The 23,009-nt window shown below is 65.4% G+C and overlaps 2 protein-coding genes across 5 annotated transcripts in view; both read left to right on the plus strand.

Annotated features, from left to right (window-relative positions):
• Positions 1-714: 714 nt before the first annotated feature.
• TGFB1I1 (transforming growth factor beta 1 induced transcript 1) lies at positions 715-8,410 on the plus strand. 4 transcript variants are annotated; one of them, XM_075076578.1, is made up of 11 exons: positions 715-826; positions 2,911-3,062; positions 3,614-3,645; positions 3,827-3,933; positions 4,246-4,342; positions 4,545-4,647; positions 4,733-4,873; positions 5,298-5,471; positions 5,712-5,793; positions 6,045-6,193; positions 6,993-8,410. In XM_075076578.1, exons 1-11 carry the CDS (start codon positions 814-816, stop codon positions 7,257-7,259), a joined length of 1,317 nt encoding a protein of 438 aa, XP_074932679.1. In that variant the 5' UTR covers positions 715-813; the 3' UTR covers positions 7,260-8,410. The 4 variants fall into 4 exon arrangements, with proteins under 4 accessions (XP_074932679.1, XP_074932681.1, XP_074932680.1 ...); XM_075076580.1 differs by having other exon boundaries at positions 4,796-4,873; XM_075076579.1 differs by having other exon boundaries at positions 4,548-4,647.
• Positions 8,411-8,895: 485 nt separating this feature from the next.
• Positions 8,896-23,009, plus strand: part of LOC142049141 (integrin alpha-M-like) — a 14,803-nt gene continuing 689 nt past the window's right edge. The window contains 30 exon segments of the mRNA XM_075076582.1: positions 8,896-9,021; positions 9,596-9,686; positions 10,064-10,166; positions 10,255-10,358; positions 10,482-10,546; positions 11,208-11,310; positions 11,541-11,671; positions 11,759-11,910; positions 12,008-12,161; positions 12,544-12,694; positions 12,782-12,855; positions 12,955-13,084; positions 13,707-13,774; positions 13,776-13,856; positions 13,944-14,084; positions 14,166-14,372; positions 15,547-15,677; positions 15,759-15,916; positions 16,432-16,586; positions 16,685-16,816; positions 20,465-20,538; positions 20,624-20,684; positions 20,686-20,766; positions 21,453-21,560; positions 21,665-21,744; positions 21,824-21,901; positions 22,121-22,202; positions 22,294-22,401; positions 22,582-22,671; positions 22,766-22,997. Of these exon segments, the coding sequence (XP_074932683.1) occupies positions 9,016-9,021; positions 9,596-9,686; positions 10,064-10,166; positions 10,255-10,358; positions 10,482-10,546; positions 11,208-11,310; positions 11,541-11,671; positions 11,759-11,910; positions 12,008-12,161; positions 12,544-12,694; positions 12,782-12,855; positions 12,955-13,084; positions 13,707-13,774; positions 13,776-13,856; positions 13,944-14,084; positions 14,166-14,372; positions 15,547-15,677; positions 15,759-15,916; positions 16,432-16,586; positions 16,685-16,816; positions 20,465-20,538; positions 20,624-20,684; positions 20,686-20,766; positions 21,453-21,560; positions 21,665-21,744; positions 21,824-21,901; positions 22,121-22,202; positions 22,294-22,401; positions 22,582-22,671; positions 22,766-22,997 (3,331 nt within the window). The 5' untranslated portion in view covers positions 8,896-9,015.

Consider the following 23,009-nt stretch of genomic DNA (forward strand, 5'->3'; position numbering starts at 1 on the left):
CCTGAATCCTGTGGGCCCAGGCATCTGGGCCCCCCCATATCCCAGGGACCCACGGACCGAGGCATCCGGGCCCCCCTGTATCCCACAGACCCAGGCATCTGGGTCCCCCTGTATCCCATCGACCCAGGTGTCCGGGCTCCCCATATCCCACAGACACAGGCGTTTGAGTCCCCCTGTGTCCCAGGGACCCACGGACCCTGGTGTTTTTGCACCCCCATATCCCACGGGCCCAGGCATCCGGGCCCGTTCCCTTCCCAGCTCCAAGTTCCCAAGTCCCCTCCTCCCCCCTCTCACAGACCCAGGCATCTCCCCCACTTTGCCCCGTATCCCATGGACCCAGGCATCTGAGCCCCCCCAGTATCCCACAGACCCAGGCATCTGAGCCCCCCCAGTATCCCACAGACCCAGGCATCTGAGCCCCCCCAGTATCCCACAGACCCAGGCATCTGAGCCCCCCCAGTATCCCACGGACCCAGGCATCTGAGCCCCCCCAGTATCCCACGGAGCCAGGCATCTGAGCCCCCCCAGTATCCCACAGACCCAGGCATCTGAGCCCCCCCAGTATCCCACAGACCCAGGCATCTGAGCCCCCCCAGTATCCCACGGAGCCAGGCATCCACCCTCCCCCCGCCCCGCCACCGTATCCCAGGGCCCCAGACATCCGGCCTCCCAGGCCCCCCCCCCCTCCCCCCCCATATCCCGGGGCCCCCCCGCATCCCCTGGCCAGCACCCAGGCGTCCGGGCGCTTCCATACATGGGCACCGAGGGGCCCGCGCGGGGCGACGTCACGGGGGGCCGCACCCAGTCCCGGCCATGGACGACCTGGGTAAGAGCCGCCCGCGTCCCTCTGTCCGGCCGTCCCTGCTGCCATCTGTCCAGCCGGCCTGCCGGCTAGCTCCCGTGCTGGGGCGGCGGCAGGGGTGGCAGATGTTGGGGGCCCAGATGCCTGGGTCTGTGGGTGCTGGGGTGGGTGAGTGCCTGGACGCCTGGGTCCGCTGGAGTACCTGGGTGCTGGGATGGGTGGGTGCCTGGATGCCTGGGTCTATCACTGCTGGGAGATTTGGGTGCCTGGAGGCCTGGGTCCCCTGGATGGCATGGGTGCTGGGATGGGTGGGTGCCTGGATGCCTGGGTCTGTGGATGCTGGGATGGGTGGGTGCCTGGATGCCTGGGTCTGTGGATGCTGGGATGGGTGGGTGCCTGGACGCCTGGGTCTATCACTGCTGGGAGATTTGGGGGCCTGGAGGCCCGGGTCCCCTGGATGGCATGGGTGCTGGGATGGGTGGGCTGGGCATCTGGATGCCTGGGTCCGTGGGTGCTGGGATGGGAGGGTGGCTGGACGCCTGGGTCCGTGGGTGCTGGGATGGGAGGGTGGCTGGACGCCTGGGTCCGTGGGTGCTGGGATGGGAGGGTGCCTGGACGCCTGGGTCCGTGGGTGCTGGGATGGGAGGGTGGCTGGACGCCTGGGTCCGTGGGTGCTGGGATGGGAGGGTGCCTGGACGCCTGGGTCCGTGGGTGCTGGGATGGGTGAGTGCCTGGACGCCTGGGTCCGTGGGTGCTGGGATGGGTGGGTGGCTGGATGCCTGGGTCTGTGGATGCTGGGATGGGTGGGTGCCTGGACGCCTGGGTCTATCACTGCTGGGAGATTTGGGGGCCTGGAGGCCCGGGTCCCCTGGATGGCATGGGTGCTGGGATGGGTGGGCTGGGCATCTGGATGCCTGGGTCCGTGGGTGCTGGGATGGGAGGGTGCCTGGACGCCTGGGTCCGTGGGTGCTGGGATGGGAGGGTGGCTGGACGCCTGGGTCCGTGGGTGCTGGGATGGGAGGGTGCCTGGACGCCTGGGTCCGTGGGTGCTGGGATGGGTGAGTGCCTGGACGCCTGGGTCCGTGGGTGCTGGGATGGGTGGGTGGCTGGACGCCTGGGTCCGTGGGTGCTGGGATGGGAGGGTGCCTGGACGCCTGGGTCCGTGGGTGCTGGGATGGGTGAGTGCCTGGACGCCTGGGTCCGTGGGTGCTGGGATGGGTGGGTGGCTGGATGCCTGGGTCTGTGGATGCTGGGATGGGTGGGTGCCTGGACGCCTGGGTCTATCACTGCTGGGAGATTTGGGGGCCTGGAGGCCCGGGTCCCCTGGATGGCATGGGTGCTGGGATGGGTGGGCTGGGCATCTGGATGCCTGGGTCCGTGGGTGCTGGGATGGGAGGGTGGCTGGACGCCTGGGTCCGTGGGTGCTGGGATGGGAGGGTGCCTGGACGCCTGGGTCCGTGGGTGCTGGGATGGGAGGGTGGCTGGACGCCTGGGTCCGTGGGTGCTGGGATGGGTGAGTGCCTGGACGCCTGGGTCCGTGGGTGCTGGGATGGGTGGGTGGCTGGATGCCTGGGTCTGTGGGTGCTGGGATGGGTGGGTGCCTGGACGCCTGGGTCTATCACTGCTGGGAGATTTGGGGGCCTGGAGGCCCAGGTCCCCTGGATGGCATGGGTGCTGGGATGGGTGGGCTGGGCATCTGGATGTCTGCGACTGTGGGTGCTGGGATGGGTGGGTGCCTGGAGGCCTCAGTCCCCTGGAGGGCATGAGTTCTGGGATGGGAGGGTGCCTGGACGCCTGGGTCCGTGGGTGCTGGGATGGGAGGGTGCCTGGATGCCTGGGTCCGTGGGTGCTGGGATCGGTGGGTGCCTGGAGCCCTGGGTCCCCTGGATGGCATGGGTGCTGGGAGGGATGGGTGCTCGGGCACCTGGGTCCATGGGTGCTTGGAGGGAACAGTGCCTAGATCCCTGGTGCAGGGGATGGGGGCTGGCTGGACGCCTGGGTCCATGGGTGCTGGATTGGATGGATACTCAGATGCCTGGGTCTGTGGGTGCAGGGAGGGATGGATGCCTGGCCGTCTGGGTCCCTCACCCCACTGCACCCGCCCCCAGATGCCCTTTTGGCTGACCTGGAGACGACGACGTCGCACCTCGCCCGGCGGCCAGTGCTGCTGACGGACCCGCCGGGAGGGGCACCCCCCACCCATCTGTCCGCTGCCTCTGGCGGGGACCCCCCCCGGCCCCCCCCACCCCCCTATGGCCCAGTGAGCTTGGGCATCTTGGGGCCACGCAGGGCCCTGGGGACACAGTGATGCTGGGGACCTTGTGGGCATCGGGGGGGCTTTGGGGACACAGGGGACCTTGGGGCCCGTGGGCGTAAGGGGTAGCGTTGGGGACACTGGGTGCCCTGGGGCACAGGGAGGCATTGGGAATGTGAGAGACTTTGGAGACCTTGGGGGTGTTGGAGACCTTGGGGACATTGAGTGGCTTTGCGACATTGGGGCCATGAGGAGCCCTGGGGACACTGCAGGATGCTGGGGATCTTGGGGACATGGGAGGCTTTGGAGGACTTGGGGACATTGGGAACCTTGGGACTGTTGGGGGCCCCTGGGGGTTCTGGGGACATAGAGGATCTGGGGGACATGGGGGTCGGAGATGGGGGACAGTGGGGTTGTGGGACCCCTGGGATGGGGACATCAGGGATGAGGATAGGGACTCGAGGGGGACACGGAGACCTCGAGGACCCTGGGCATGCAGATGTTGGGGGGTGATGGCATCCCAGGTCCCCATTAATCCCCAACGTGTTGGTCCCCAGGCACCAGGGGGGGACACCGAGCAGCTCTACAGGTATGGGGACCTTGGGGACCTGGTGGGAACATGGCGGGGGGGCGCTGGGGACATGGGAGGGGACATTGGGGTCATTGGAGGGTGGGGCAATTTGGGAGGAGGGGGATGATCGGGGTGTGGGTGGAGAGGTTCTTGGGGACACAGAGGGGATGTGCCATCCCCTGATGTCCCCATCCCCCAGCACGGTGCAGAAGGCCCGGCCCCCCCGGTCACCCCCAGCCCCCCCCAGCCTGGGGGAGCTCGACCGGCTCCTCCGCGACCTCAATGCCACCCACAGCTCCATCGCAGGTACCCCATCCCCACCCCCTTGCCCCTGCCCACCCAGATCTGCCTGGGGACCCCCACAATCATCTCTGGCTGCCCCAAACCCCCACCCCGGGCATCCCAAAAACCCCCAGAGCACCTTCCTTAAAGCATCCCAAAAAAGAAGCCTGGGTGCCCCAATCCCCCTCACCCCCCCAAATCACCCGGTGACCCCAGAAATCATTCTGTGGACTTCTGATCTCCTTGGAGATCTCTAAAATCACCCTGGGAACACCCCCCAAAACCTTCCTGAGGACCCCAAAACTGACTGTGACACACAACCCCCCACCCCCCCAGATGAGATCCTGGCCCAGTTTCCCCCCCTGAAGAGCTCCGAGGGGGTGAAGAGGAAGGAGGCAGTGGACGAGGCTGAAGTCGGGGTTTCCCCCGCCCGGTGAGTGTGTGTATGTGTGTGTGTCCCCAGAGGGGGGCAGCAGCACCCCAAAATGGAGTTACACCCATCAGCAGCACCCCAAAATGGGGATAACTCCCATCAGCTGCATCCCAAAATGGGATCATCCCCAATTACCAGCCCCCCTATCAGCACCCACCCACTCCCAGAGCCTGCCCTTAACCCTCTTCTTGCACCCCCAAAGAAGCTCGGACACCCCCCCCATGCCCCCTGCCTCAGCCACCTCGGCCACCCAGGAGCTGGACAAGCTGATGGCCTCGCTCTCCGACTTCCACCTCCACCGCACCGTGAGTCTGCAGGGTTTTAGGGGGTGTGTCCCCCATTTGACCCTGCACCCCCATAACTCTCTTCTTCCCCCCTTCCCACCCCCAGCCCCCCCCAAAAAAGGGGGTTCCTGAGGGGGGGAACCTGGACTCGATGCTGGTGCTGCTGCAGTCGGACCTGAGCCGCCAGGGAGTCCCCACGGGGGCCAAGGGGGTTTGTGGGTCCTGCCAGAAGCCCATCGCTGGGAAGGTGAGTTTTGGGGTGCCCTTGGGGGGGGGTGGAAGGGAGGGAGCAGGTGGATGGGGGAGGAAAAAGGTGGGGGGGTGCCTGGTATTGCACCCCAAAGTGGGGGCTTCCTTGTGGGTGTCTTAAAATGGGGCTGCCTGTGGCTGTGCCCCAGAATTGTGCGGGGGGGTTCCTCTGGTGCTCCTCAAAATGGGGGGGTCTTCTGGTGGACCTCACAATGGGGTTAGCTTCATGCATGGTCTAAAGGGGGGGTGCCCTCTGCTGCACCCCAAACATAGGGCTACCCCCAGTCAGCTGCAGCCCCAGAGTGAGGGCACACGCGCACACCCCAGCAGCACCCTAAACCCGACTTCATCCACGCAGGACCCCAAAATGGGGCGTCATTCCTTGGGACCCTCCCTTTTTTCCTTCTCTCCCCCCCTCACAGGTGGTGAAGGCTTTGGGGTGCACCTGGCACCCCGAGCACTTTGTCTGCGCCCGCTGCGGAGGGGAGCTCGGGGGTGGCAGCTTCTTCGAGAAAGACGGGGTGCCCTACTGCCCGCGGGACTATGGACGGCTCTTCTCCCCCCGCTGCGCCCGCTGCGCCCAGCCCATCCTCGACGTGGGTGGGGGGGACGCCTAGGGGGGCAAGGGGACCTTTGGGGGGCTCTGGGAGCAGTAGGACCCCTTTGGCTGCAATGGGACCTTCTGGGGTGCTTGGGGGGGGGGGGGGGGGGCTCTGGGAGCAGCAGGACCCCCCTTGGGTGCAGTGGCCCCTTCTGGGGTGCCATGGGACCCTGTGGAGTGCGGTGGGACCCTGGGAGAGGGGGGCTGGCCATGACACCCCTGTCTCCCCCCGCAGAAAATGGTGACAGCGCTGGACAAGAACTGGCACCCGGAGCACTTCTGCTGCGTCAAGTGTGGGCAGCCCTTTGGCGAGGAGGGTGGGTGGCCCCCGTGCCCGTGTCCCTGCCCTGTCCTGCTGTCCCACCGTGTCCCCACATCTCACCATCCTCATGCTGGTCCCACCACCATCCCCACGTCCCCATGTCTCTCTTTCTCCATCCTGGCCTCGCCACCACGGCCGCATCCCCCGTGTCGCCACGTCTCACCGTGCCCACGTCCGTGTCCCCATGTACCCACGCCTCCCCATCCCTGCACCGCACCCCCCCACCGTCCCCGTGGTGTCCCCCAGGCTTCCTGGAGAAGGACGGCCAGCAGTACTGCCGCCAGGACTTTGCCGAGCTCTTCTCCAGCCGGTGCCGGGGCTGCGGGCGGCCCATCCTGGAGGGCTACATCGCTGCCCTCGAGGGGCTCTGGCACCCTGAGTGCTTCGTCTGCCGGGTGAGACCCCCGCTGCCCCCATGTCCCCACCTCCCCGGTCCCCGATGTCCCCACATCCCACCTCCCCAGTCCCTGGTGTCCCCACGTCCCCCTGTCCCACCTCCGGGAGCACTCCACATCCCACAGCCCTCCCTCCCCTGGTCCCTGATGTCCCCACGTCCCCCTGTCCCACCTCCCCTCATCCCTGATGTCCCCACATCCCCCTGTCCCACCTCCCCTCATCCCTGATGTCCCCACATCCCACCTCCCCAGTCCCTGGTGTCCCCACATCCCCATGTCCCACCTCCGGGAGCACTCCACATCCCACAGCCCTCCCTCCCCTGGTCCCTGATGTCCCCACATCCCCCTGTCCCACCTCCCCTCATCCCTGATGTCCCCACATCCCATCTCCCCAGTCCCTGATGTCCCCACGTCCCCCTGTCCCACCTCCCATGGTCCCTGATGTCCCCACGTCCCCCTGTCCCACCTCCCCTCATCCCTGATGTCCCCACGTCCACCTGTCCCCACATCCCCGGTCCCTGATGTCCCCACGTCCCCCTGTCCCACCTCCCCTCATCCCTGATGTCCCCAGATCCCATCTCCCCAGTCCCTGATGTCCCCACGTCCCCCTGCCCCACCTCCCCTGGTCCCTGATGTCCCCACGTCCCCCTGTCCCAGCTCCCCTGGTCCCTGATGTCCCCATGTCCCCCGGTCTCTGGTGTCCCCAGGTCCCTGCATCCCACCCCCAGGAGCACTTCATGTCCCACGTCCCCACCTCCCCTGCTCCCTGACATTCCCACCCCCACGCCCCTGTCCCCAGGAGTGCTTCGCACCCTTCGTGGGGGGCAGCTTCTTCGAGGATGGCGGCCACCCCTACTGCGAGCGGCACTTCCATGCCCGGCGGGGCTCGCTGTGCCGGGGCTGCGGGGAGCCCATCGCCGGCCGGTGCGTCACCGCCATGGCCCAGCGCTTCCACCCCGAGCACTTCGTCTGCGCCTTCTGCCTCCGGCCCCTCTCCAAGGGCACCTTCCAGGAGCAGGAGGGCAAGCCCTACTGCCAGCCGTGCTTCCTCCGCCTCTTCGGGTGAGGCCACCGCGGCCACCCCCAGCCCCACCGATGGTGCCCCATGGTGTGGGGTGCCCCATGGAGGTCCAACAGACACCCCACGACCACCACAAGAGCATCCCGTGGATGCCCTGTTGCACGGGGTATGCCATTGAGGTGGTGTTCAAGGTGCTCCATGGTGCTTGGGGGGGGGCCTCATGCCTGGGGATCTGGCACCCTTGAGGTGCCCCGTGGGGTGGGGTGCCCCACAGAGGTCCAATGGACACCCCACGACCACCATAAGAACATTCCATGGGTGAATCATTGGATATGGTGCACCACTGAAGTGGTCTTCGAGGTGCCCCATGGTGGTCTGGGGCTTCACGCATAGGGATCTGGTACCGTTGAGGTGCCCCGTGGTGCTTGGGAGCCTCACATGGGGGGGTCCCTCACCCCTGAGCTGCTCCCTGATGTGGGGTGCCTCATAAATACCCCATGGGGGTCCCATGGGTGCTCCACAGTGTGGCGTGACCCACGGGTCTGGCCACGGACTTGCCCCATGCCATGGGGTGACCATGGATCCGACCCAGGACTTGCTCCACAGCATGGGGTGGTCTCTGTGCATGGTACAGGACTGGCACTGGGGGGCACTGACGGTCCCGGTGGGACACTGGGGGTAACAGGGGGGCACTGGGGGCCTCCATGGGTCGCACTTGCTCTTTGCTTGCACATGCCAAAGCCTTTGTATTTGGGCGGGGGGGGGTGGGGGAGGGTGATGAGGGGCAGTTGAGGGGATCGATAGGTTAGGCTTGGGGGTCTCTGGGGTAGGTTATTGGTCTGGGGGGGAGTCCCTGGACAAGGTTGGCGGGCAGTTGGAGGGTCTGTGCAACCATTTATGGGTCTGAGGGGGTCTCTGGGGAAGGTTGGGAGTGTCTGTGGGACCAGCTGAGAGGCAATTGTGGGGCTGTGCAGGAGTCTTTGGGTGTGGAGGGATCTATGGGGCAGGTTGAGGGGGGAATAGGAGGTCTCTGGGGCAAGTCAGGGGGCAGCTGTGGGGCTACAAGGCAGTTTGGGGAGCACTTGGGTGGATCCATGGGGCAGCTGGGGGGATATCTATGGGGCAGTTGGGGGTGCAGCACCGGGCGCACACGGCTGAACATGGACAATAAACACCCGCAGCACAACTGCAATGTGTGGGGGGCCTCTGGGCCCCGCTTTTGGGGCTGTTTCATCCCCTCCCAGCTCAGTTTCACCCCCTCTGAGGTCACCGTCTGCTCCCCTTTGGGTCAATTTCACCCAGTTTGGGGTCAGTTTCAACACTTCTGGTACATTTTACCCATTTTTGTGTCAATTTTAACCATTTTTTCATGCCCATTTCACTCTCTTTGGGATCAGTTTCACCTGCTTTGGGCCAGTTTCACCCAGCTTGGGGCCAGTTTCACTCACTTTGGTGTCAGTTCTCCCAGGTTTGGTCGATTTCTCCCACTTTTGGGTCCATTTCCCCTAGTTTTGGGGCATTTTCACCACATATGGGCTGTTTTTCCCCCACTCAGAGGTTATTTCACTGAATTTTGGCTCGATTTCACCCACTTTGGGGCCGATTTCACCCACTTTGAGGCTATTTCCTGTGGGTTTGAGTCTGTTTCCCTCCCTTTTTAGGTCAGTTTCACTCATTTTTTGCTAATTTCCTCCTAATTTGGGGGTTGAGCACATGGGACCGCCCCTGCGACACCCCTGAGCCCCCCCAGCTCGCAGGAGGGCCCCGGGACGTCAGCAGACCCAGGCGTTCGGGCCCACATATGCAGGTTTGGTGCTGACCGCCCCAGCTATAAATAAACCTGACCGCTTCCTGCCACCCATGGGTGCTGCGCTGGGGGGGGGTGCGGGGCCTCTGCTGGGGGCGGGGAGGCGCCTGAGTTGGGGTAACCCCCATTTGGGGGTGCAGGGAATTTGGGATAGCCCCATTTTAGGGTGTACTTCATTGGGGGCAACCCAAGTTTTGGGGGGCACCTGATTGGGGTCAACCCCATTTCAGGTGCATCTGGTTTGGGGGGGGGGGGTGTCACTCCCCATTTGGGGTGCAGCTAGCTGTGTTAACCCCACTTCAGAGTGCAACTCATTTGAGGTCACCCCCATTTGGGGGTGCATGTGACTCGAGGGGGGGGGGGTCACCCCCATTTCAGGTGCACCTGGTTGGAGTCACCCCCTTGGGGATAGCCCCATTTTAGGTTGTACTTCATTGGGGGTAACCCAAGCCTTGGGGTGCACCTTATTGGTGTTGCCCCCATTTTGGGGTGCAGCTGAGCTAGTTTGGGTTGCACCACACAGTGGGTGCCCCTCCTCCCCAGCCCTCCCAAAACACATCCCTCCTCCCCGCAGTCCTACGCCTCCACTCTTCTCACTTCTCCTTCCCATCGCCCCGAGGCAGCCACCATGCACCTATGGGTGCTGCTCGCGGTGCTCTCTGCAGGTGGGGGCGGGATGCCTGGGTCCCCTGTGGGTGGGGGATGGGGGTCCCTGAACACCTGGGTCCCCTGGGGGGTGGCGGAAGGATGGGGGGGGGGTGTCCCCGAACGCCTGGCTCCCCTGGGGAGGTGGTGGCGGGGGAAGGGTGAGGGTGCCCAGATGCCTGAGTCCCCTGGGGGGGTTGGGGGGGGGGGGAGATGGGGGTCCGCAGACGCCTGGGTCTGCTAAGTGGGGGGGGAGGGGGATAGGGGTCCCTGGACACCTGGGTCCGCTGTGGGAACGGGGGACCTTGGATGCTTGAGTCCCCTGGGGTGGGAAATGGAGGGGGAATGGGGGTCCCCAGATGCCTGGGTCCCCTCCTCCACCCCCCCCTCCCCCCAGGGCTGTCCCCCACCTTTGGCTCCGGACTGGATGAGGCAACAGCAACGGTTTTTTGGGGTCAGGGGAGCTCCTTCGGGCATAGCGTGGCCCAGCTCGACAACGGGTAGGTGCCCCCCCTCCATCACCCTTGGGTGTCCCCTCCTCCCCCATTGGACACCCCCTTGACCATGCCCCCCTTATCCCCACCCTAGGGTGCTGGTGGGGGCCCCCCTGAATCCAGGAGGGGCCGGTGAGACAGGACAGGTCTATCAGTGCCAGTTCAGTACCGGGAGTTGCCAGAATGTCCCCATCACCGGTAGGATGCTGGGGTGACACCACCTACCCACAGACTCCCGGGTCCCCTCGGGAGGGGTGTGGGGGCAGAGAGGGGGCAGCCCTGATGCCTGGGTCCCCCATCATGCCCCTCTCCCCCTCAAAGTCCCCCGAGAAGTGACATCCATGTCTCTGGGCCTGTCCCTGGTGGCCCACGGATCCCAGTTCCTGGTGGGTCCTGTCTCTGTCATGATGGTCCATGGGGTGGCATAGAGGCGGGGGGGAAAGGGGGGGGATGACGGACAACAGTGAGGTTGGGGGGACTTGGGTCCATCACCCCCAGCAAGTGGCCCCAGTGGGGTCTCCTGTGCTCTCAGGGGGGTCTATAGGGTCTCTCGGGGTCTCCTGGGGTCTCTCGGGGTCTCCTGGGGTCTTTTGGGGTCTGCTTGGATCTTTTGGGGTCTATTGAGGTCTGCTGGGGGCTCCTGGGGTTCTGTTTGGCTCTATGGGGGTCTACTGGGGTTCTGTTGGGGCCTACAAGGGTCTATTGGGGTCTTTTGGAGTCTAGTAGGGTCTGTTGGGGGTCTTTTGACGTCTTCTGGCATCTACTGGGGTCTACTGGGGTTCTATAGGGGTCTACTAGAGTCTACTGGGATCTACTGAGCTCTGCTCAGGGTTCCTGGGGTCTCTTGGGGTCTACTACACTCTATTGGGATCTACTGGGGTATATAGGGATTTACTGGAGTCTGCTGGGGTCTGCTGGGGTTCTGTTGGGGTCTGCAAGGGTCTTTTGGGGTCTCTGGAGGTGTGCTGGAACCTTCTGGAGAATATTGGGGTCTATCAGGGCCTGGCGGGGTAGGGAAATATGGCATCACCCTGACTTGGGCCACAGGCATGCGGCCCCACGGCACAGAGGGCCTGTGGGGTGAACATGGAGCTGCGGGGGCTCTGCTTCCTCCAGCCTGAAGGGAACACCTTACCCACCACCCTGCCAGGTATGGGGGGGCCCAACAATGGGGTGAGGGGTCCCATGGGGTAAGGAAAGCCTGACGCTGGGGTAGATGGCCTCTGTGGGGTTGATATAGGGAGGCTAAGACCAGACGCAAGGGTCAATGGGTTCCTACAGGTCGGTGAGGACCTGATGCTGGGATAGATGGGCCCTGCAGGGCCACGCTGTGCATCTTTCCCTCCACCATCCCCTGTTTCTCCTCCCTGCCTAACCCAGGTTGCTCCATGAAGGCCTCTGACATCGTCTTCCTCATAGACGGTTCAGGCAGCATCTCATACCCTGACTTTGAGAGGATGAAGGTCTTCATCACCCAGGTCATGAGGCAGTTTGAGAGCACTGACACCCGTGTAGGTGCTACCCCCTTCCAGGGCTGGGTCCTGGGCACCCATGGGTGGCTGCCCCATCACATGTCCTCCCCTTCTGCTCCCGGCCAGTTTGCTGTCATGCAGTTCTCCAGTACGACCAACCTCCATTTTGACTTCGCCACCTTTGCCCGGTTGTCCCTGGCAGAGTGGAAGAAGGAGGTCCAGCGCATCACACGGAGCGGAGGGACCACCTGGACGGCCACTGCTATCCAGACCGTGGTGTAGGTCCAACCCCCCAGACCCATCCTGCCCCCTCTCCACCCCTCTGAGCCATCCCATCATCCCAAGATGACCAATGCTTCCATCCCCTCTGAGCAGGAGGCAACTCTTCACCCTGACAAAAGGAGCCCGGCAAGATTCCCACAAGATCCTCATTGTGGTGACGGATGGGGAGAAGTATGGGGACCAGCTGGACTATCAGGATGTCATCCCTGAAGCAGCACAAGCAGGGATCATCCGCTATGCCATTGGTGTAAGTGAGCACTGTCCAACCATCTCCATCCATCCATCTACCATACATCTCCACACATGTCCATTATCACAAGCCTCTGGCCATCCAGCCATCTACAAGCACCTGTGTTCATCTCCAAACATCTCCAAACTTACCTTCATCCATCCACCCACCCATCCATCCATCCATCCCTCCATCCATCCATCCATCCATCCATCATCTGTAAACATCTCCACCCACCCACCCACCCACCCATCTCGGACCACCTCCATCCATTCTGTTCAGGTCCGTCCATCCCTCCCTCTCCAAACACCCCTCCATCCAGCCTGCCTTCCCTCCCCACACCTCTCTGTCCCTCCCTCCGGCCAGCCTCCTCCACCCGGCCACCCTTCCCCAAACACAGGTGGGCAATGCCTTCAGGGATCCAGCCGCCGAAGAAGAGCTCCGCACCATCGCCTCTCAACCCAGCAAGGACCACGTCTTCCGGGTGGACAACTTTGATGCCCTGCAAGGCATCCAGAACCAGCTGCAGGAGAAGATCTTCGCCATCGAGGGTACTGGAGAGCTGGGGGGGACGACCGGGGGGTGTCTGGGGGGGGGGGTGCAGCGGGTGCCCCCCGCTCACCCCCGCCTCCCCCCAGGCACCCAGTCTGCCCAGAGCAGCTCCTTCCAGCTGGAGATGGCCCAGGAGGGCTTCAGCGCCCTGATCACCCCCGTAAGTGTCCCCCGGCCACCCAAGACTGTCCCCTCACCCACGGGGCGTCCCGCGGGCAGGACTGACTCCTCTCCCCACTCCCCATCTTTACTGGGGCAGGAGGGGCCCGTACTGGGAGCGGTGGGTGCCTACGACTGGTCCGGAGGGGTCTTTGTCTACGACAGTAGTGGGAAGGCCACCTTCGTCAACGTGTCCCAAGATGCTGGGGACATGAACGACGCCTACTTGGGTACGGGCTGCCTGGGACGGGGACGGAGAGGGCCCCGCCAGGGTCCTGGGGATGGCGGTGTCCCCCGTGAGGGTCCTGGGAACGTCAGCATCCTCTGGAGGGTTTCCATCTGGGGCTGGGGACGTTGGGTTCCCATGAGGTTCTTGGGGACGTTGGGCCCCGGGGAGGGTCCCCATGAGTGTGCTGGGGACATCAGTGTCCCCACAGGTGTCTTGGGGACGTCGGGTCCTTGCGAAAGTCCCCATGAGAGTCCTGGGGCCATCCATGTCCTCACAATAATGTTCCTGGGGACACTGGTGCCCTTGTGAGGCTTGCAGGGACGTCGGTGCCCCCATGAGGATCCTGGGGACGTCGGTGCCCCCATGAGTCCTGGGGACATTGGTGACCTCATGAGGATCCTGGGGACGTTGGTGCCCCCATGATGTCCTGGGGACGTCGGTGCCCCCATGAGGTCGTGGGGACGTTGGTGCCCCCCCATGAGGTCGTGGGGACGTTGGTGCCCCCATGAGGTCCTGGGGACGTCGGTGCCCCCATGAGGTCGTGGGGCCATCGGCATCCCTGCAAGTGTCCCGGGGTGCTGGCCCCCCCAGGAGGGTCCCTCACTGACCCCCGCTGTGAGCAGGCTACGCGGCCGAGTCCCTCTCCCTGGAGGGTAGGCGGGCGCTGGCGCTGGGGGCCCCCCGCTACCGGCCACGTTGGCCGCCTCCTCCTCCTCCGCCTGCGCAGCCCCCGGGCTGGCTGGACTCTCCTGGCCGATACCACGGGACCGCAGGTAACGGTGGGGCCACAGGGAGGGGCCGGGGGGGCGTTGTGGGGGGCCTCCCCCCCCGGCCAGCCCCACGGCCACTTCTCCCCGCAGGTGGGCTCCTACTTCGGGGCGTCCCTGTGTGCGCTGGATGCCGACGGGGACGGCTCGGACGAGGTGGTGCTGGTGGGGGCCCCCATGTTCTATGGGTCTGACAGCGGGGGCCGCGTGCACGTCTGCACCCTGAAGCTGAAGGTAGGAGACCCCCCCCCCACCCCCCCCCCCCCTTGCCCCAGGGTGGGCAGAGGGGGGCACCCAGCGCCTCGTTCCCCCCAGGGCAGGCAGCTGCGGTGCCAGCAGACGCTGCAGGGCCAGCCCGGGCACCTCTTGGGGCGCTTTGGGGCCAGCCTGGCTCGCCTGGGGGACGTCAACGGGGACCAGTGGCCCGACGTGGCCGTGGGGGCCCCGCTGGAGGATGGGGAGCGAGGGGCCGTCTACGTCTTCCACGGGATGCGGGGCGGCGTTGCCTCCCGGTACAGCCAGGTGAGACCCCCCGCCCGACCCCTGGTCCTGGGGGTGGCATGGCCCAGGTCGCGGGTGCCTGCTGGGGGACGGAGAAGGCCAGGGCAGTGGGGACATCGTGGGTGCTGGAGGTGTTGTGGGTGCTGGAGGCGTCGTGGGTGCTGGAGGTGCCCTGGGTGCTGGAGGCGTCGTGGGTGATGGAGGCGTTGTGGGTGCTGGAGGTGCCCTGGGTGCTGGAGGCGTCGTGGGTGATGGAGGCATCGTGGGTGCTGGAGGTGCCCTGGGTGCTGGAGGCGTCGTGGGTGATGGAGGCGTTGTGGGTGCTGGAGGTGCCCTGGGTGCTGGAGGCGTCGTGGGTGATGGAGGCGTTGTGGGTGCTGGAGGTGCCCTGGGTGCTGGAGGTGTTGTGGGTGCTGGAGGTGTTGTAGGTGCTGGAGGTGTCGTGGGTGCTGGAGGTGTTGTGGGTGCTGGAGGTGTCATGGGTGCTGGAGGTGTCGTGGGTGCTGGAGGTGTCATGGGTGCTGGAGGCGCCCTGGGTGCTGGAGGCGTCGTGGGTGCTGGAGGTGTTGTAGGTGCTGGAGGTGTCGTGGGTGCTGGAGGTGTCATGGGTGCTGGAGGCGCCCTGGGTGCTGGAGGTGTCGTGGGTGCTGGAGGTGTCATGGGTGCTGGAGGCATCGTGGGTGCTGGAGGCGTCGTGGGTGCTGGAGGTGTTGTGGGTGGTGGAGGTGTTGTGGGTGCTGGAGGTGTTGTGGGTGCTGGAGGCGTCGTGGGTGCTGGAGGTTGTCGTGGGTGCTGGAGGTGTCATGGGTGCTGGAGGCGCCCTGGGTGCTGGAGGCGTCGTGGGTGCTGGAGGTGTTGTGGGTGCTGGAGGTGTCGTGGGTGCTGGAGGGCGTCGTGGGTGATGGAGGCATCGTGGGTGCTGTAGGTGCCCTGGGTGCTGGAGGCGTCGTGGGTGCTGGAGGCGTCGTGGGTGCTGGAGGTGTCGTGGGTGCTGGAGGCGTCGTGGGTGATGGAGGCATCGTGGGTGCTGGAGGTGCCCTGGGTGCTGGAGGTGTCGTGGGTGCTGGAGGTGTCGTGGGTGCTGGAGGTGCCCTGGACGCTGGAGACGCTCCAGCTGCTGAAGGTGTCCCAGGTGCCGGGAATATCTTGCGCACCAGAGATGTCTCACCCGCCCTGGCGCCTCTGTCTCCCCCAGCGCGTCTCAGGTGCCCAGTTCTCCAGCGGGCCACGCTATTTTGGGCAGGCCATCAGCGGTGGCCAGGACCTGACGGGGGACAGGCTGCCGGACGTGGCCGTGGGCGCCCGGGGACAGGTCCTGCTGCTCAGGTGCGCCCAGGGGACCCACCGGGGACCTTCCGTGGAGGATGCAGTGGCTGCCACCAACCCCCCTCCGGTTGTCCCCACCAGGTCCCAGCCGCTGCTGAGGGTCCGTGTGACGGTGGCTTTCCAGCCCCAGGAGATCCCCAAGGCCGCCTTTGACTGTCAGGAGGAGGAAGCGCCCAAGGGAGAAGTGGCCAAGGCTGACATCTGCTTCCTCAGCACCAAGAAAACCCCTGACAACTTTGGTGAGACCGCTCAGATGTCCATCTGCATCCCCAAAGCTCCTGCAAGTGTCCCCAAGGCCCCCCAGATGTGTACATGGACTCCCCAAACCCCCTCCCAGCTTCTCAAGACCCCCAGCAGTCCATCTGTCCTCCCAGAGGCTGTCCAGGTAGCCCCTAGGAACCCCCAGAGGCCCACCTGGCCTCCTGAGCCCCCTCCAGATGTTCTCAGGACCCACCAGAAGCCTGTCTGCCATCCCAAAGCTGCTCCAGGTGTCTCCCAAGACCCCAGGTGTCCATCTGCCTTTACAAAGCTGCTCCAGATGTCCTCAGGAGCCCCAGTCCCACTCCAGATCCCCAGTCCCACCCACTCCAGGTGTTCCCAAATCTCCCAGAAGTCCACGTGGCCTCCTAAACCACCTCCTGACAGCCGGAAGACCCTCCAAAATCCATCTGGCTCTCCAGCTCCCCCTTTGCCGCCATCCTGGGGGGGCTGCCGGAGACCCCGGCCACGCACCTTCCCCTCCCTCTCCCCGCAGGCAACCAGCTTTCCACCACGCTGCGGTACCAGGTGGCCCTGGACCCCGGCCGGGCGATGGTGCGGGCCGTCTTTGCCGGCAGCGGCGCCGTCCGAAACGGGACCCTCCAGCTGGGCGTGGGACGGAGGTGCGAGACCTTCGCCGTCGCCTTCAAGGTGGGTGCGGGGAAAGGCCACGGCGGGGTGGCCGGGGCGGGAGGGTCACCCACCCCACGGCACCGTCCCGGGGACACGGCGGTCTCTGTGCCGGGCAGGGGTGTCCCCGAGACACGCTGACCCCCCTGGTGCTGCGCCTCATCTACGATGCCACGGGGGACCCCATCAGGGTGGCCGGCGGCCTGCGGCCAGCCTTGAGCGAGGACTCGGAGATGGTGGCCGTGGGCACGGTAGGCTCTGGGGGGCACCCCACGGCGGGGGGGCTGAGGGGGAGCGGCGGTGGGGCGTCGGGCTGGGAGGCTGTGAGGGTCGAGGAAGAGGCGGGATGGGTGGAGGGAGGGAGGGAGGGATGGAGGGATGGATGGATGGAGGGAGGGATGGAGGGAGGGAGGGATGGAGGGATGGAGGGATGGAGGGAGGGAGGGATGGAGGGAGGGATGGATGGAGGGAGGGATGGAGGGAGGGATGGATGGAGGGATGGAGGGATGGAGGGAGGGATGGATGGAGGGAGGGATGGAGGGAGGGAGGGAGGGATGGATGAGGGATGGAGGGAGGGATGGAGGGATGGAGGGAGGGAGGGATGGAGGGATGGAGGGAGGGATGGATGGAGGGATGGATGGAGGGAGGGATGGATGGAGGGATGGAGGGATGGAGGGATGGAGGGAGGGAGGGATGGAGGGATGGAGGGATGGATGGAGGGAGGGATGGACGGAGGGAGGGATGGATGGAGGGATGGAGGGATGGAGGGATGGAGGGAGGGAGGGATGGAGGGATGGAGGGATGGATGGAGGGAGGGATGGATGGAGGGAGGGATGGATGGAGGGATGGAGGGAGGGAGGGAGGGATGGATGAGGGATGGAGGGATGGAGGGATGGAGGGAGGGAGGGATGGAGGGAGGGAGGGATGGATGGAGGGAGGGATGGACGGAGGGAGGGATGGATGGAGGGATGGAGGGATGGAGGGATGGAGGGAGGGAGGGATGGAGGGATGGAGGGATGGATGGAGGGAGGGATGGATGGAGGGAGGGATGGATGGAGGGATGGAGGGAGGGATGGAGGGAGGGAGGGAGGGATGGATGAGGGATGGAGGGAGGGATGGAGGGATAGAGGGAGGGAGGGATGGAGGGATGGAGGGAGGGATGGATGGAGGGATGGATGGAGGGAGGGATGGATGGAGGGATGGAGGGATGGAGGGATGGAGGGAGGGAGGGATGGAGGGATGGAGGGATGGATGGAGGGAGGGATGGATGGAGGGATGGAGGGATGGAGGGATGGAGGGAGGGAGGGATGGAGGGATGGAGGGATGGATGGAGGGAGGGATGGATGGAGGGATGGAGGGATGGAGGGATGGAGGGAGGGAGGGATGGATGAGGGATGAGGGATGGATGGAGGGAGGGATGGATGAGGGATGGAGGGAGGGAGGGATGGAGGGATGGAGGGAGGGAGGGATGGAGGGATGGATGGAGGGAGGGATGGATGAGGGATGGAGGGATGGAGGGATGGAGGGAGGGATGGATGAGGGATGGAGGGATGGATGGAGGGATGGAGGGAGGGAGGGAGGGATGGATGGAGGGAGGGAGGGATGGAGGGAGGGGAGGGATGGAGGGATGGAGGGAGGGAGGGATGGAGGGATGGATGGAGGGAGGGAGGGATGGAGGGATGGATGGAGGGATGGAGGGATGGAGGGAGGGAGGGATGGATGGATGGAGGGAGCGATGGATGGAGGGAGGGAGGGATGGATGGAGGGATGGAGGGAGGGATGGAGGGATGGAGGGAGGGATGGATGGAGGGATGGAGGGATGGAGGGAGGGAGGGATTGGATGGATGGAGGGATGGAGGGATGGAGGGAGGGATGGAGGGAGGGATGGATGGAGGGATGGATGGATGGAGGGATGGAGGGATGGAGGGAGGGATGGAGGGATGGATGGATGGAGGGAGGGATGGAGGGAGGGAGGGATGGAGGGATGGATGGATGGATGGATGGATGGAGGGATGGAGGGTTGGAGGGAGGGATGGATGGAGGGATGGAGGGATGGAGGGAGGGATGGATGGAGGGATGGAGGGATGGAGGGAGGGATGGAGGGATGGATGGATGGAGGGATGGATGGATGGATGGATGGATGGATGGATGGATGGATGGATGGATGGAGGGAGGGAGGGATGGAGGGATGGAGGGAGGGAGGGATGGAGGGATGGATGGAGGGAGGGATGGATGGAGGGATGGAGGGATGGAGGGATGGAGGGAGGGAGGGATGGATGAGGGATGGAGGGATGGATGGAGGGAGGGATGGATGAGGGATGGAGGGAGGGAGGGATGGAGGGATGGAGGGAGGGAGGGATGGAGGGATGGATGGAGGGAGGGATGGATGAGGGATGAGGGATGGAGGGATGGAGGGAGGATGGATGAGGGATGGAGGGATGGATGGAGGGATGGAGGGAGGGAGGGAGGGATGGATGGAGGGAGGGAGGGATGGAGGGAGGGAGGGATGGAGGGATGGAGGGAGGGAGGGATGGAGGGATGGATGGAGGGAGGGAGGGATGGAGGATGGATGGAGGGATGGAGGGATGGAGGGAGGGAGGGATGGATGGATGGAGGGAGGGATGGATGGAGGGAGGGAGGGATGGATGGAGGGATGGAGGGAGGGATGGAGGGATGGAGGGAGGGATGGATGGAGGGATGGAGGGATGGAGGGAGGGAGGGATGGATGGATGGAGGGATGGAGGGATGGAGGGAGGGATGGAGGGAGGGATGGATGGAGGGATGGATGGATGGAGGGATGGAGGGATGGAGGGAGGGATGGAGGAGGGATGGAGGGATGGATGGAGGGATGGAGGGAGGGAGGGATGGAGGGATGGATGGATGGATGGATGGATGGAGGGATGGAGGGGTTGGAGGGAGGGATGGATGGAGGGATGGAGGGATGGAGGGAGGGATGGATGGAGGGATGGAGGGATGGAGGGAGGGATGGAGGGATGGATGGATGGAGGGATGGATGGATGGATGGATGGATGGATGGATGGATGGAGGGATGGAGGGAGGGAGGGATGGAGGGAGGGATGGATGGAGGGATGGAGGGATGGAGGGAGGGAGGGCTGGAGGGATGGAGGGATGGAGGGAGGGAGGGATGGAGGGATGGTATGGATGGAGGGCTGGAGGGAGGGATGGATGGATGGATTGAGGGATGGAGGGATGGATGGATGGAGGGATGGATGAGGGATGGAGGGATGGATGGATGGAGGGAGGGATGGAGGGATGGAGGGGAGGGATGGATGGAGGGATGGATGGAGGGAGGGATGGATGGAGGGATGGATGGATGAGGGATGGATGGATGATGGATGGATGGATGGATGAGGGATGGAGGGATGGAGGGATGGATGGATGGAGGGATGGAGGGAAGGAACATATGGGATGAGCTGAAGAAACAAGAGGAAGGAGGGACAGATAGTTGGAGGGATGGAGGGAAAAGTGGGATGGACAGAAGGACAGGACAGAGGAAGGACAGGACGGGTCCACGGAGAGAAGGGAGGTGGGATGGATGGGTGAGAGGAGGGAGGACGGAGGGGAACCAAGGGAAGGTGGTGAACGGGAGGAGGGACAGACGCAGGGACAGGAGGGAGGAGGGACAGAAGGCCGAAGGGAGGGATGGATTGAGTGTTGGGAGGAAGGTAGGACACAAGGATGGATGGAAGGACGGCCATGTGGCAGGACATCCCCGTGTGTGCATGTAAGGGTGGAAGGACCAAGGCGAGACAGGGTGGGTGGGCAGACGGACAGACAGACAGCTCTCTGAGGGGTTGGAGGGTGAAGGAGAGGAAGGGCAGACAGGACAGCTGGCTGCCTGGAGGATGGACAGACGGACGGACGAGGCATCTCCTCAGCTGCCCTTCAAGAAGGACTGCGGCACCGACAACGTCTGTGTCGACGACCTCCAGATCTCCTTCAGCTTCTCGGGGTAGGTCCCGCCATTCCCTGTGTCGGGGGCACCCCCGGAAGCCAGGGCCCACCCCCACCTGCCCCACCCCCCCATGTCCCTGCAGGCTGGAAACCGTCGTGGTGGGGGTGACCGACGCGGTGGGCATCACCGTCACCCTCTGCAACCGCGGGGGAGGACTCGTACAGGGCCACTGTCCAGCTGCAGCACGCCGCGGCCCTCTCCTACCGCAAAGCCGTGGTCCTACAGGTACCCCCACACCACCACCCCCTCCCCCCCAAATCCTTCAGAGCCTCCGAGACCCCCCCAGAGGTCCCCAACACCCTCTGGAAGCCCATTTGGCCTCCCAAAGCCCTTCCAATACCCTCAAGACTGCCAGCAAGGTCCCGTGGATGCCCAGCTCTCTCCCATGTCCTCAAGATCCCCCAGAAGCCCATGTGCCCTCCTGAACCCCCTCCAGATGTCCTTCAGAGCCCCAAGAAGTATATGTAGCCCTTCATACCCTCTCCAGATGTCCTCAAGACCCCCCAAGCCCCTTCCCATATCCTCAAGACACACCCCTTCAAACACTCTCCAGATGTCCTCTGCACCCCCAGAAGTCTATCTGGTCTCCAGAAACCCCTCCAGATATCCTCAAGACCCCCCCTAGAAGCCCATGTGGCCTCCTAAACCCCCTCCAGATGTCCTCACGATACACCCAAACCCCTCCAGGTGTCCTCAAGACCTCCCAGGCACCCATTTGTCCACCCAAAGCCCTTCCAGACGTCTCCCAAGCCCTCCAGAAGGCCACGTAGCCTCCTAAATCCTCCCAGATGTTCTCAGGACCCCACAGAAGACCCCTCCGGCTGTCCTCTGGACAGCCCCTGAACCCCAAGTGGTCTCGCCCCCGCCCCCCCATCCCACCGCTGACACCCCCTCCCCCGGGGCTTTCTCAGTCCTCCAGGAGGTCGACCTCCCTGCGCTGCAACTCGGAGCCGGCGGAGGGGTCGTGGCGCAGGACCCTCTGCCTCGTCAACCACCCCATCTTCCACCCCAACACCGAGGTGGGGGGTCCCCAGACCCCAGCGTCCCCCAGCGCAGTCGGGTGCGTGGGGACGTCGCCGCGAGCTGGGGCGGGGGGGTGACGCCCAGGCGTCCCGTCCCACAGGTCGTGTTCAGCGTCACCCTGGACGTGCCCCACGACGCGGAGCTGGGGGACGTGCTGGAGGTGGTGGCCAACGCCAGCAGGTGAGGGGCGCTGGGGGTGCGGGGGCGGGGGGCGGGCAATGCGGGACGAGGAGACCCACGCGACACCCCTCTGCCGCAGTGACAACGGGGCGCCGGGCGGCCGGGGGCAGCGCACCCAGATCCCGGTGAAGTACGGCGTCTTCCTCGTCCTCACCAGGTAGGGGATGCCACCCCCCGCCCCCGGGGCCACCCGCCACCCCACTCGTGGTACCTGCCCCCTGTCCCCATGTTCCCAACGTGCCACCACCCCACCTCCCCCGTCCCCAGCGTCCCACCCCCGTGTCCACCGTCCCCAGCGTCCCACCAGGCCCTGGTCCCCGGTCCCCAATCCGCCGCCCCCCACCACGTCACCCACGTCCCCTCTCGTCCCCACCAGCGCCCCGGAGTCCACCAAGTACGTCAACGTCTCGACGCGCGCGGGGGCCCCCACCAGCGCCACCGTCGCCCACCACTACGAGGTGAGGGGCGGAGGCAGGGGGGCGGTCCCGGACACCCGGGTCCCCGCTCCCACCGGGGGCCCCGTCCCCACCGTCCCCCTCCCCGCGGCAGGTGAAGATCCTGGGCCAGCGGGGCCTCCCCATCAACGTCACCTTCCGGGTCCCCTCCGCCCTGGGGGGGACCCCGCTGTGGGAAAAGTTGGAGGTGACCCCTGACCAGGTAACGGCTCCCCCCCCCCACCCCACTGCCTCCCCCAGAAATGGGGGTGGCCCCATCAGCCAGCCCCCCCAAATCGGGGTGGCCCCCGCCAGCTGCCTCCCAAAGCGGGGGGTGGCCCCAAGCAGGGGCAGCCCAGGAAGGGGGTCCCCAGAACTGGGGTCCCCCCGCCTGCCCCCCCAGCAGGAGCCGGTGCAGTGTCAGGTGGTGGCCGAGCACCCGGGGCTGGGGGACCCCGACATCCCCTCGCGGCTGCAGGAGCGCCCTGTCGTGGTGAGCGCCGGCCCCCCCCCCCCCCCCGGGGCCGTGGGGCAGGGGTTGCCCCCAGCCCCCCCCGTCACCACCCACCCCGCTCCCCCCCCCCCAGGACTGCGCCGTGGCCGCCTGCCGGGAGCTGCAGTGCCAGGTCAAGGGGCTGGAGCCCCCCCGGGCCCTGGGGTTCAGGCTCGGGGGGCACCTGGCCCTGGGCTGGGTGGCAAAGGTAAGGGGGCAGCTGTGGGGCTGCCGTGGGGCTGGCAGGGGGCACCCCGCCGGCCACCCCGCCACAAGGGGCAAACCAGGGAAGGGGAGGGGGCCCCGGGGAGGCAGGGTGCCCCATGGCGATCCCCCAC

This window comes from Phalacrocorax aristotelis, chromosome 32, assembly GCF_949628215.1.
Source record: "Phalacrocorax aristotelis chromosome 32, bGulAri2.1, whole genome shotgun sequence".
Taxonomy (NCBI): domain Eukaryota; kingdom Metazoa; phylum Chordata; class Aves; order Suliformes; family Phalacrocoracidae; genus Phalacrocorax; species Phalacrocorax aristotelis.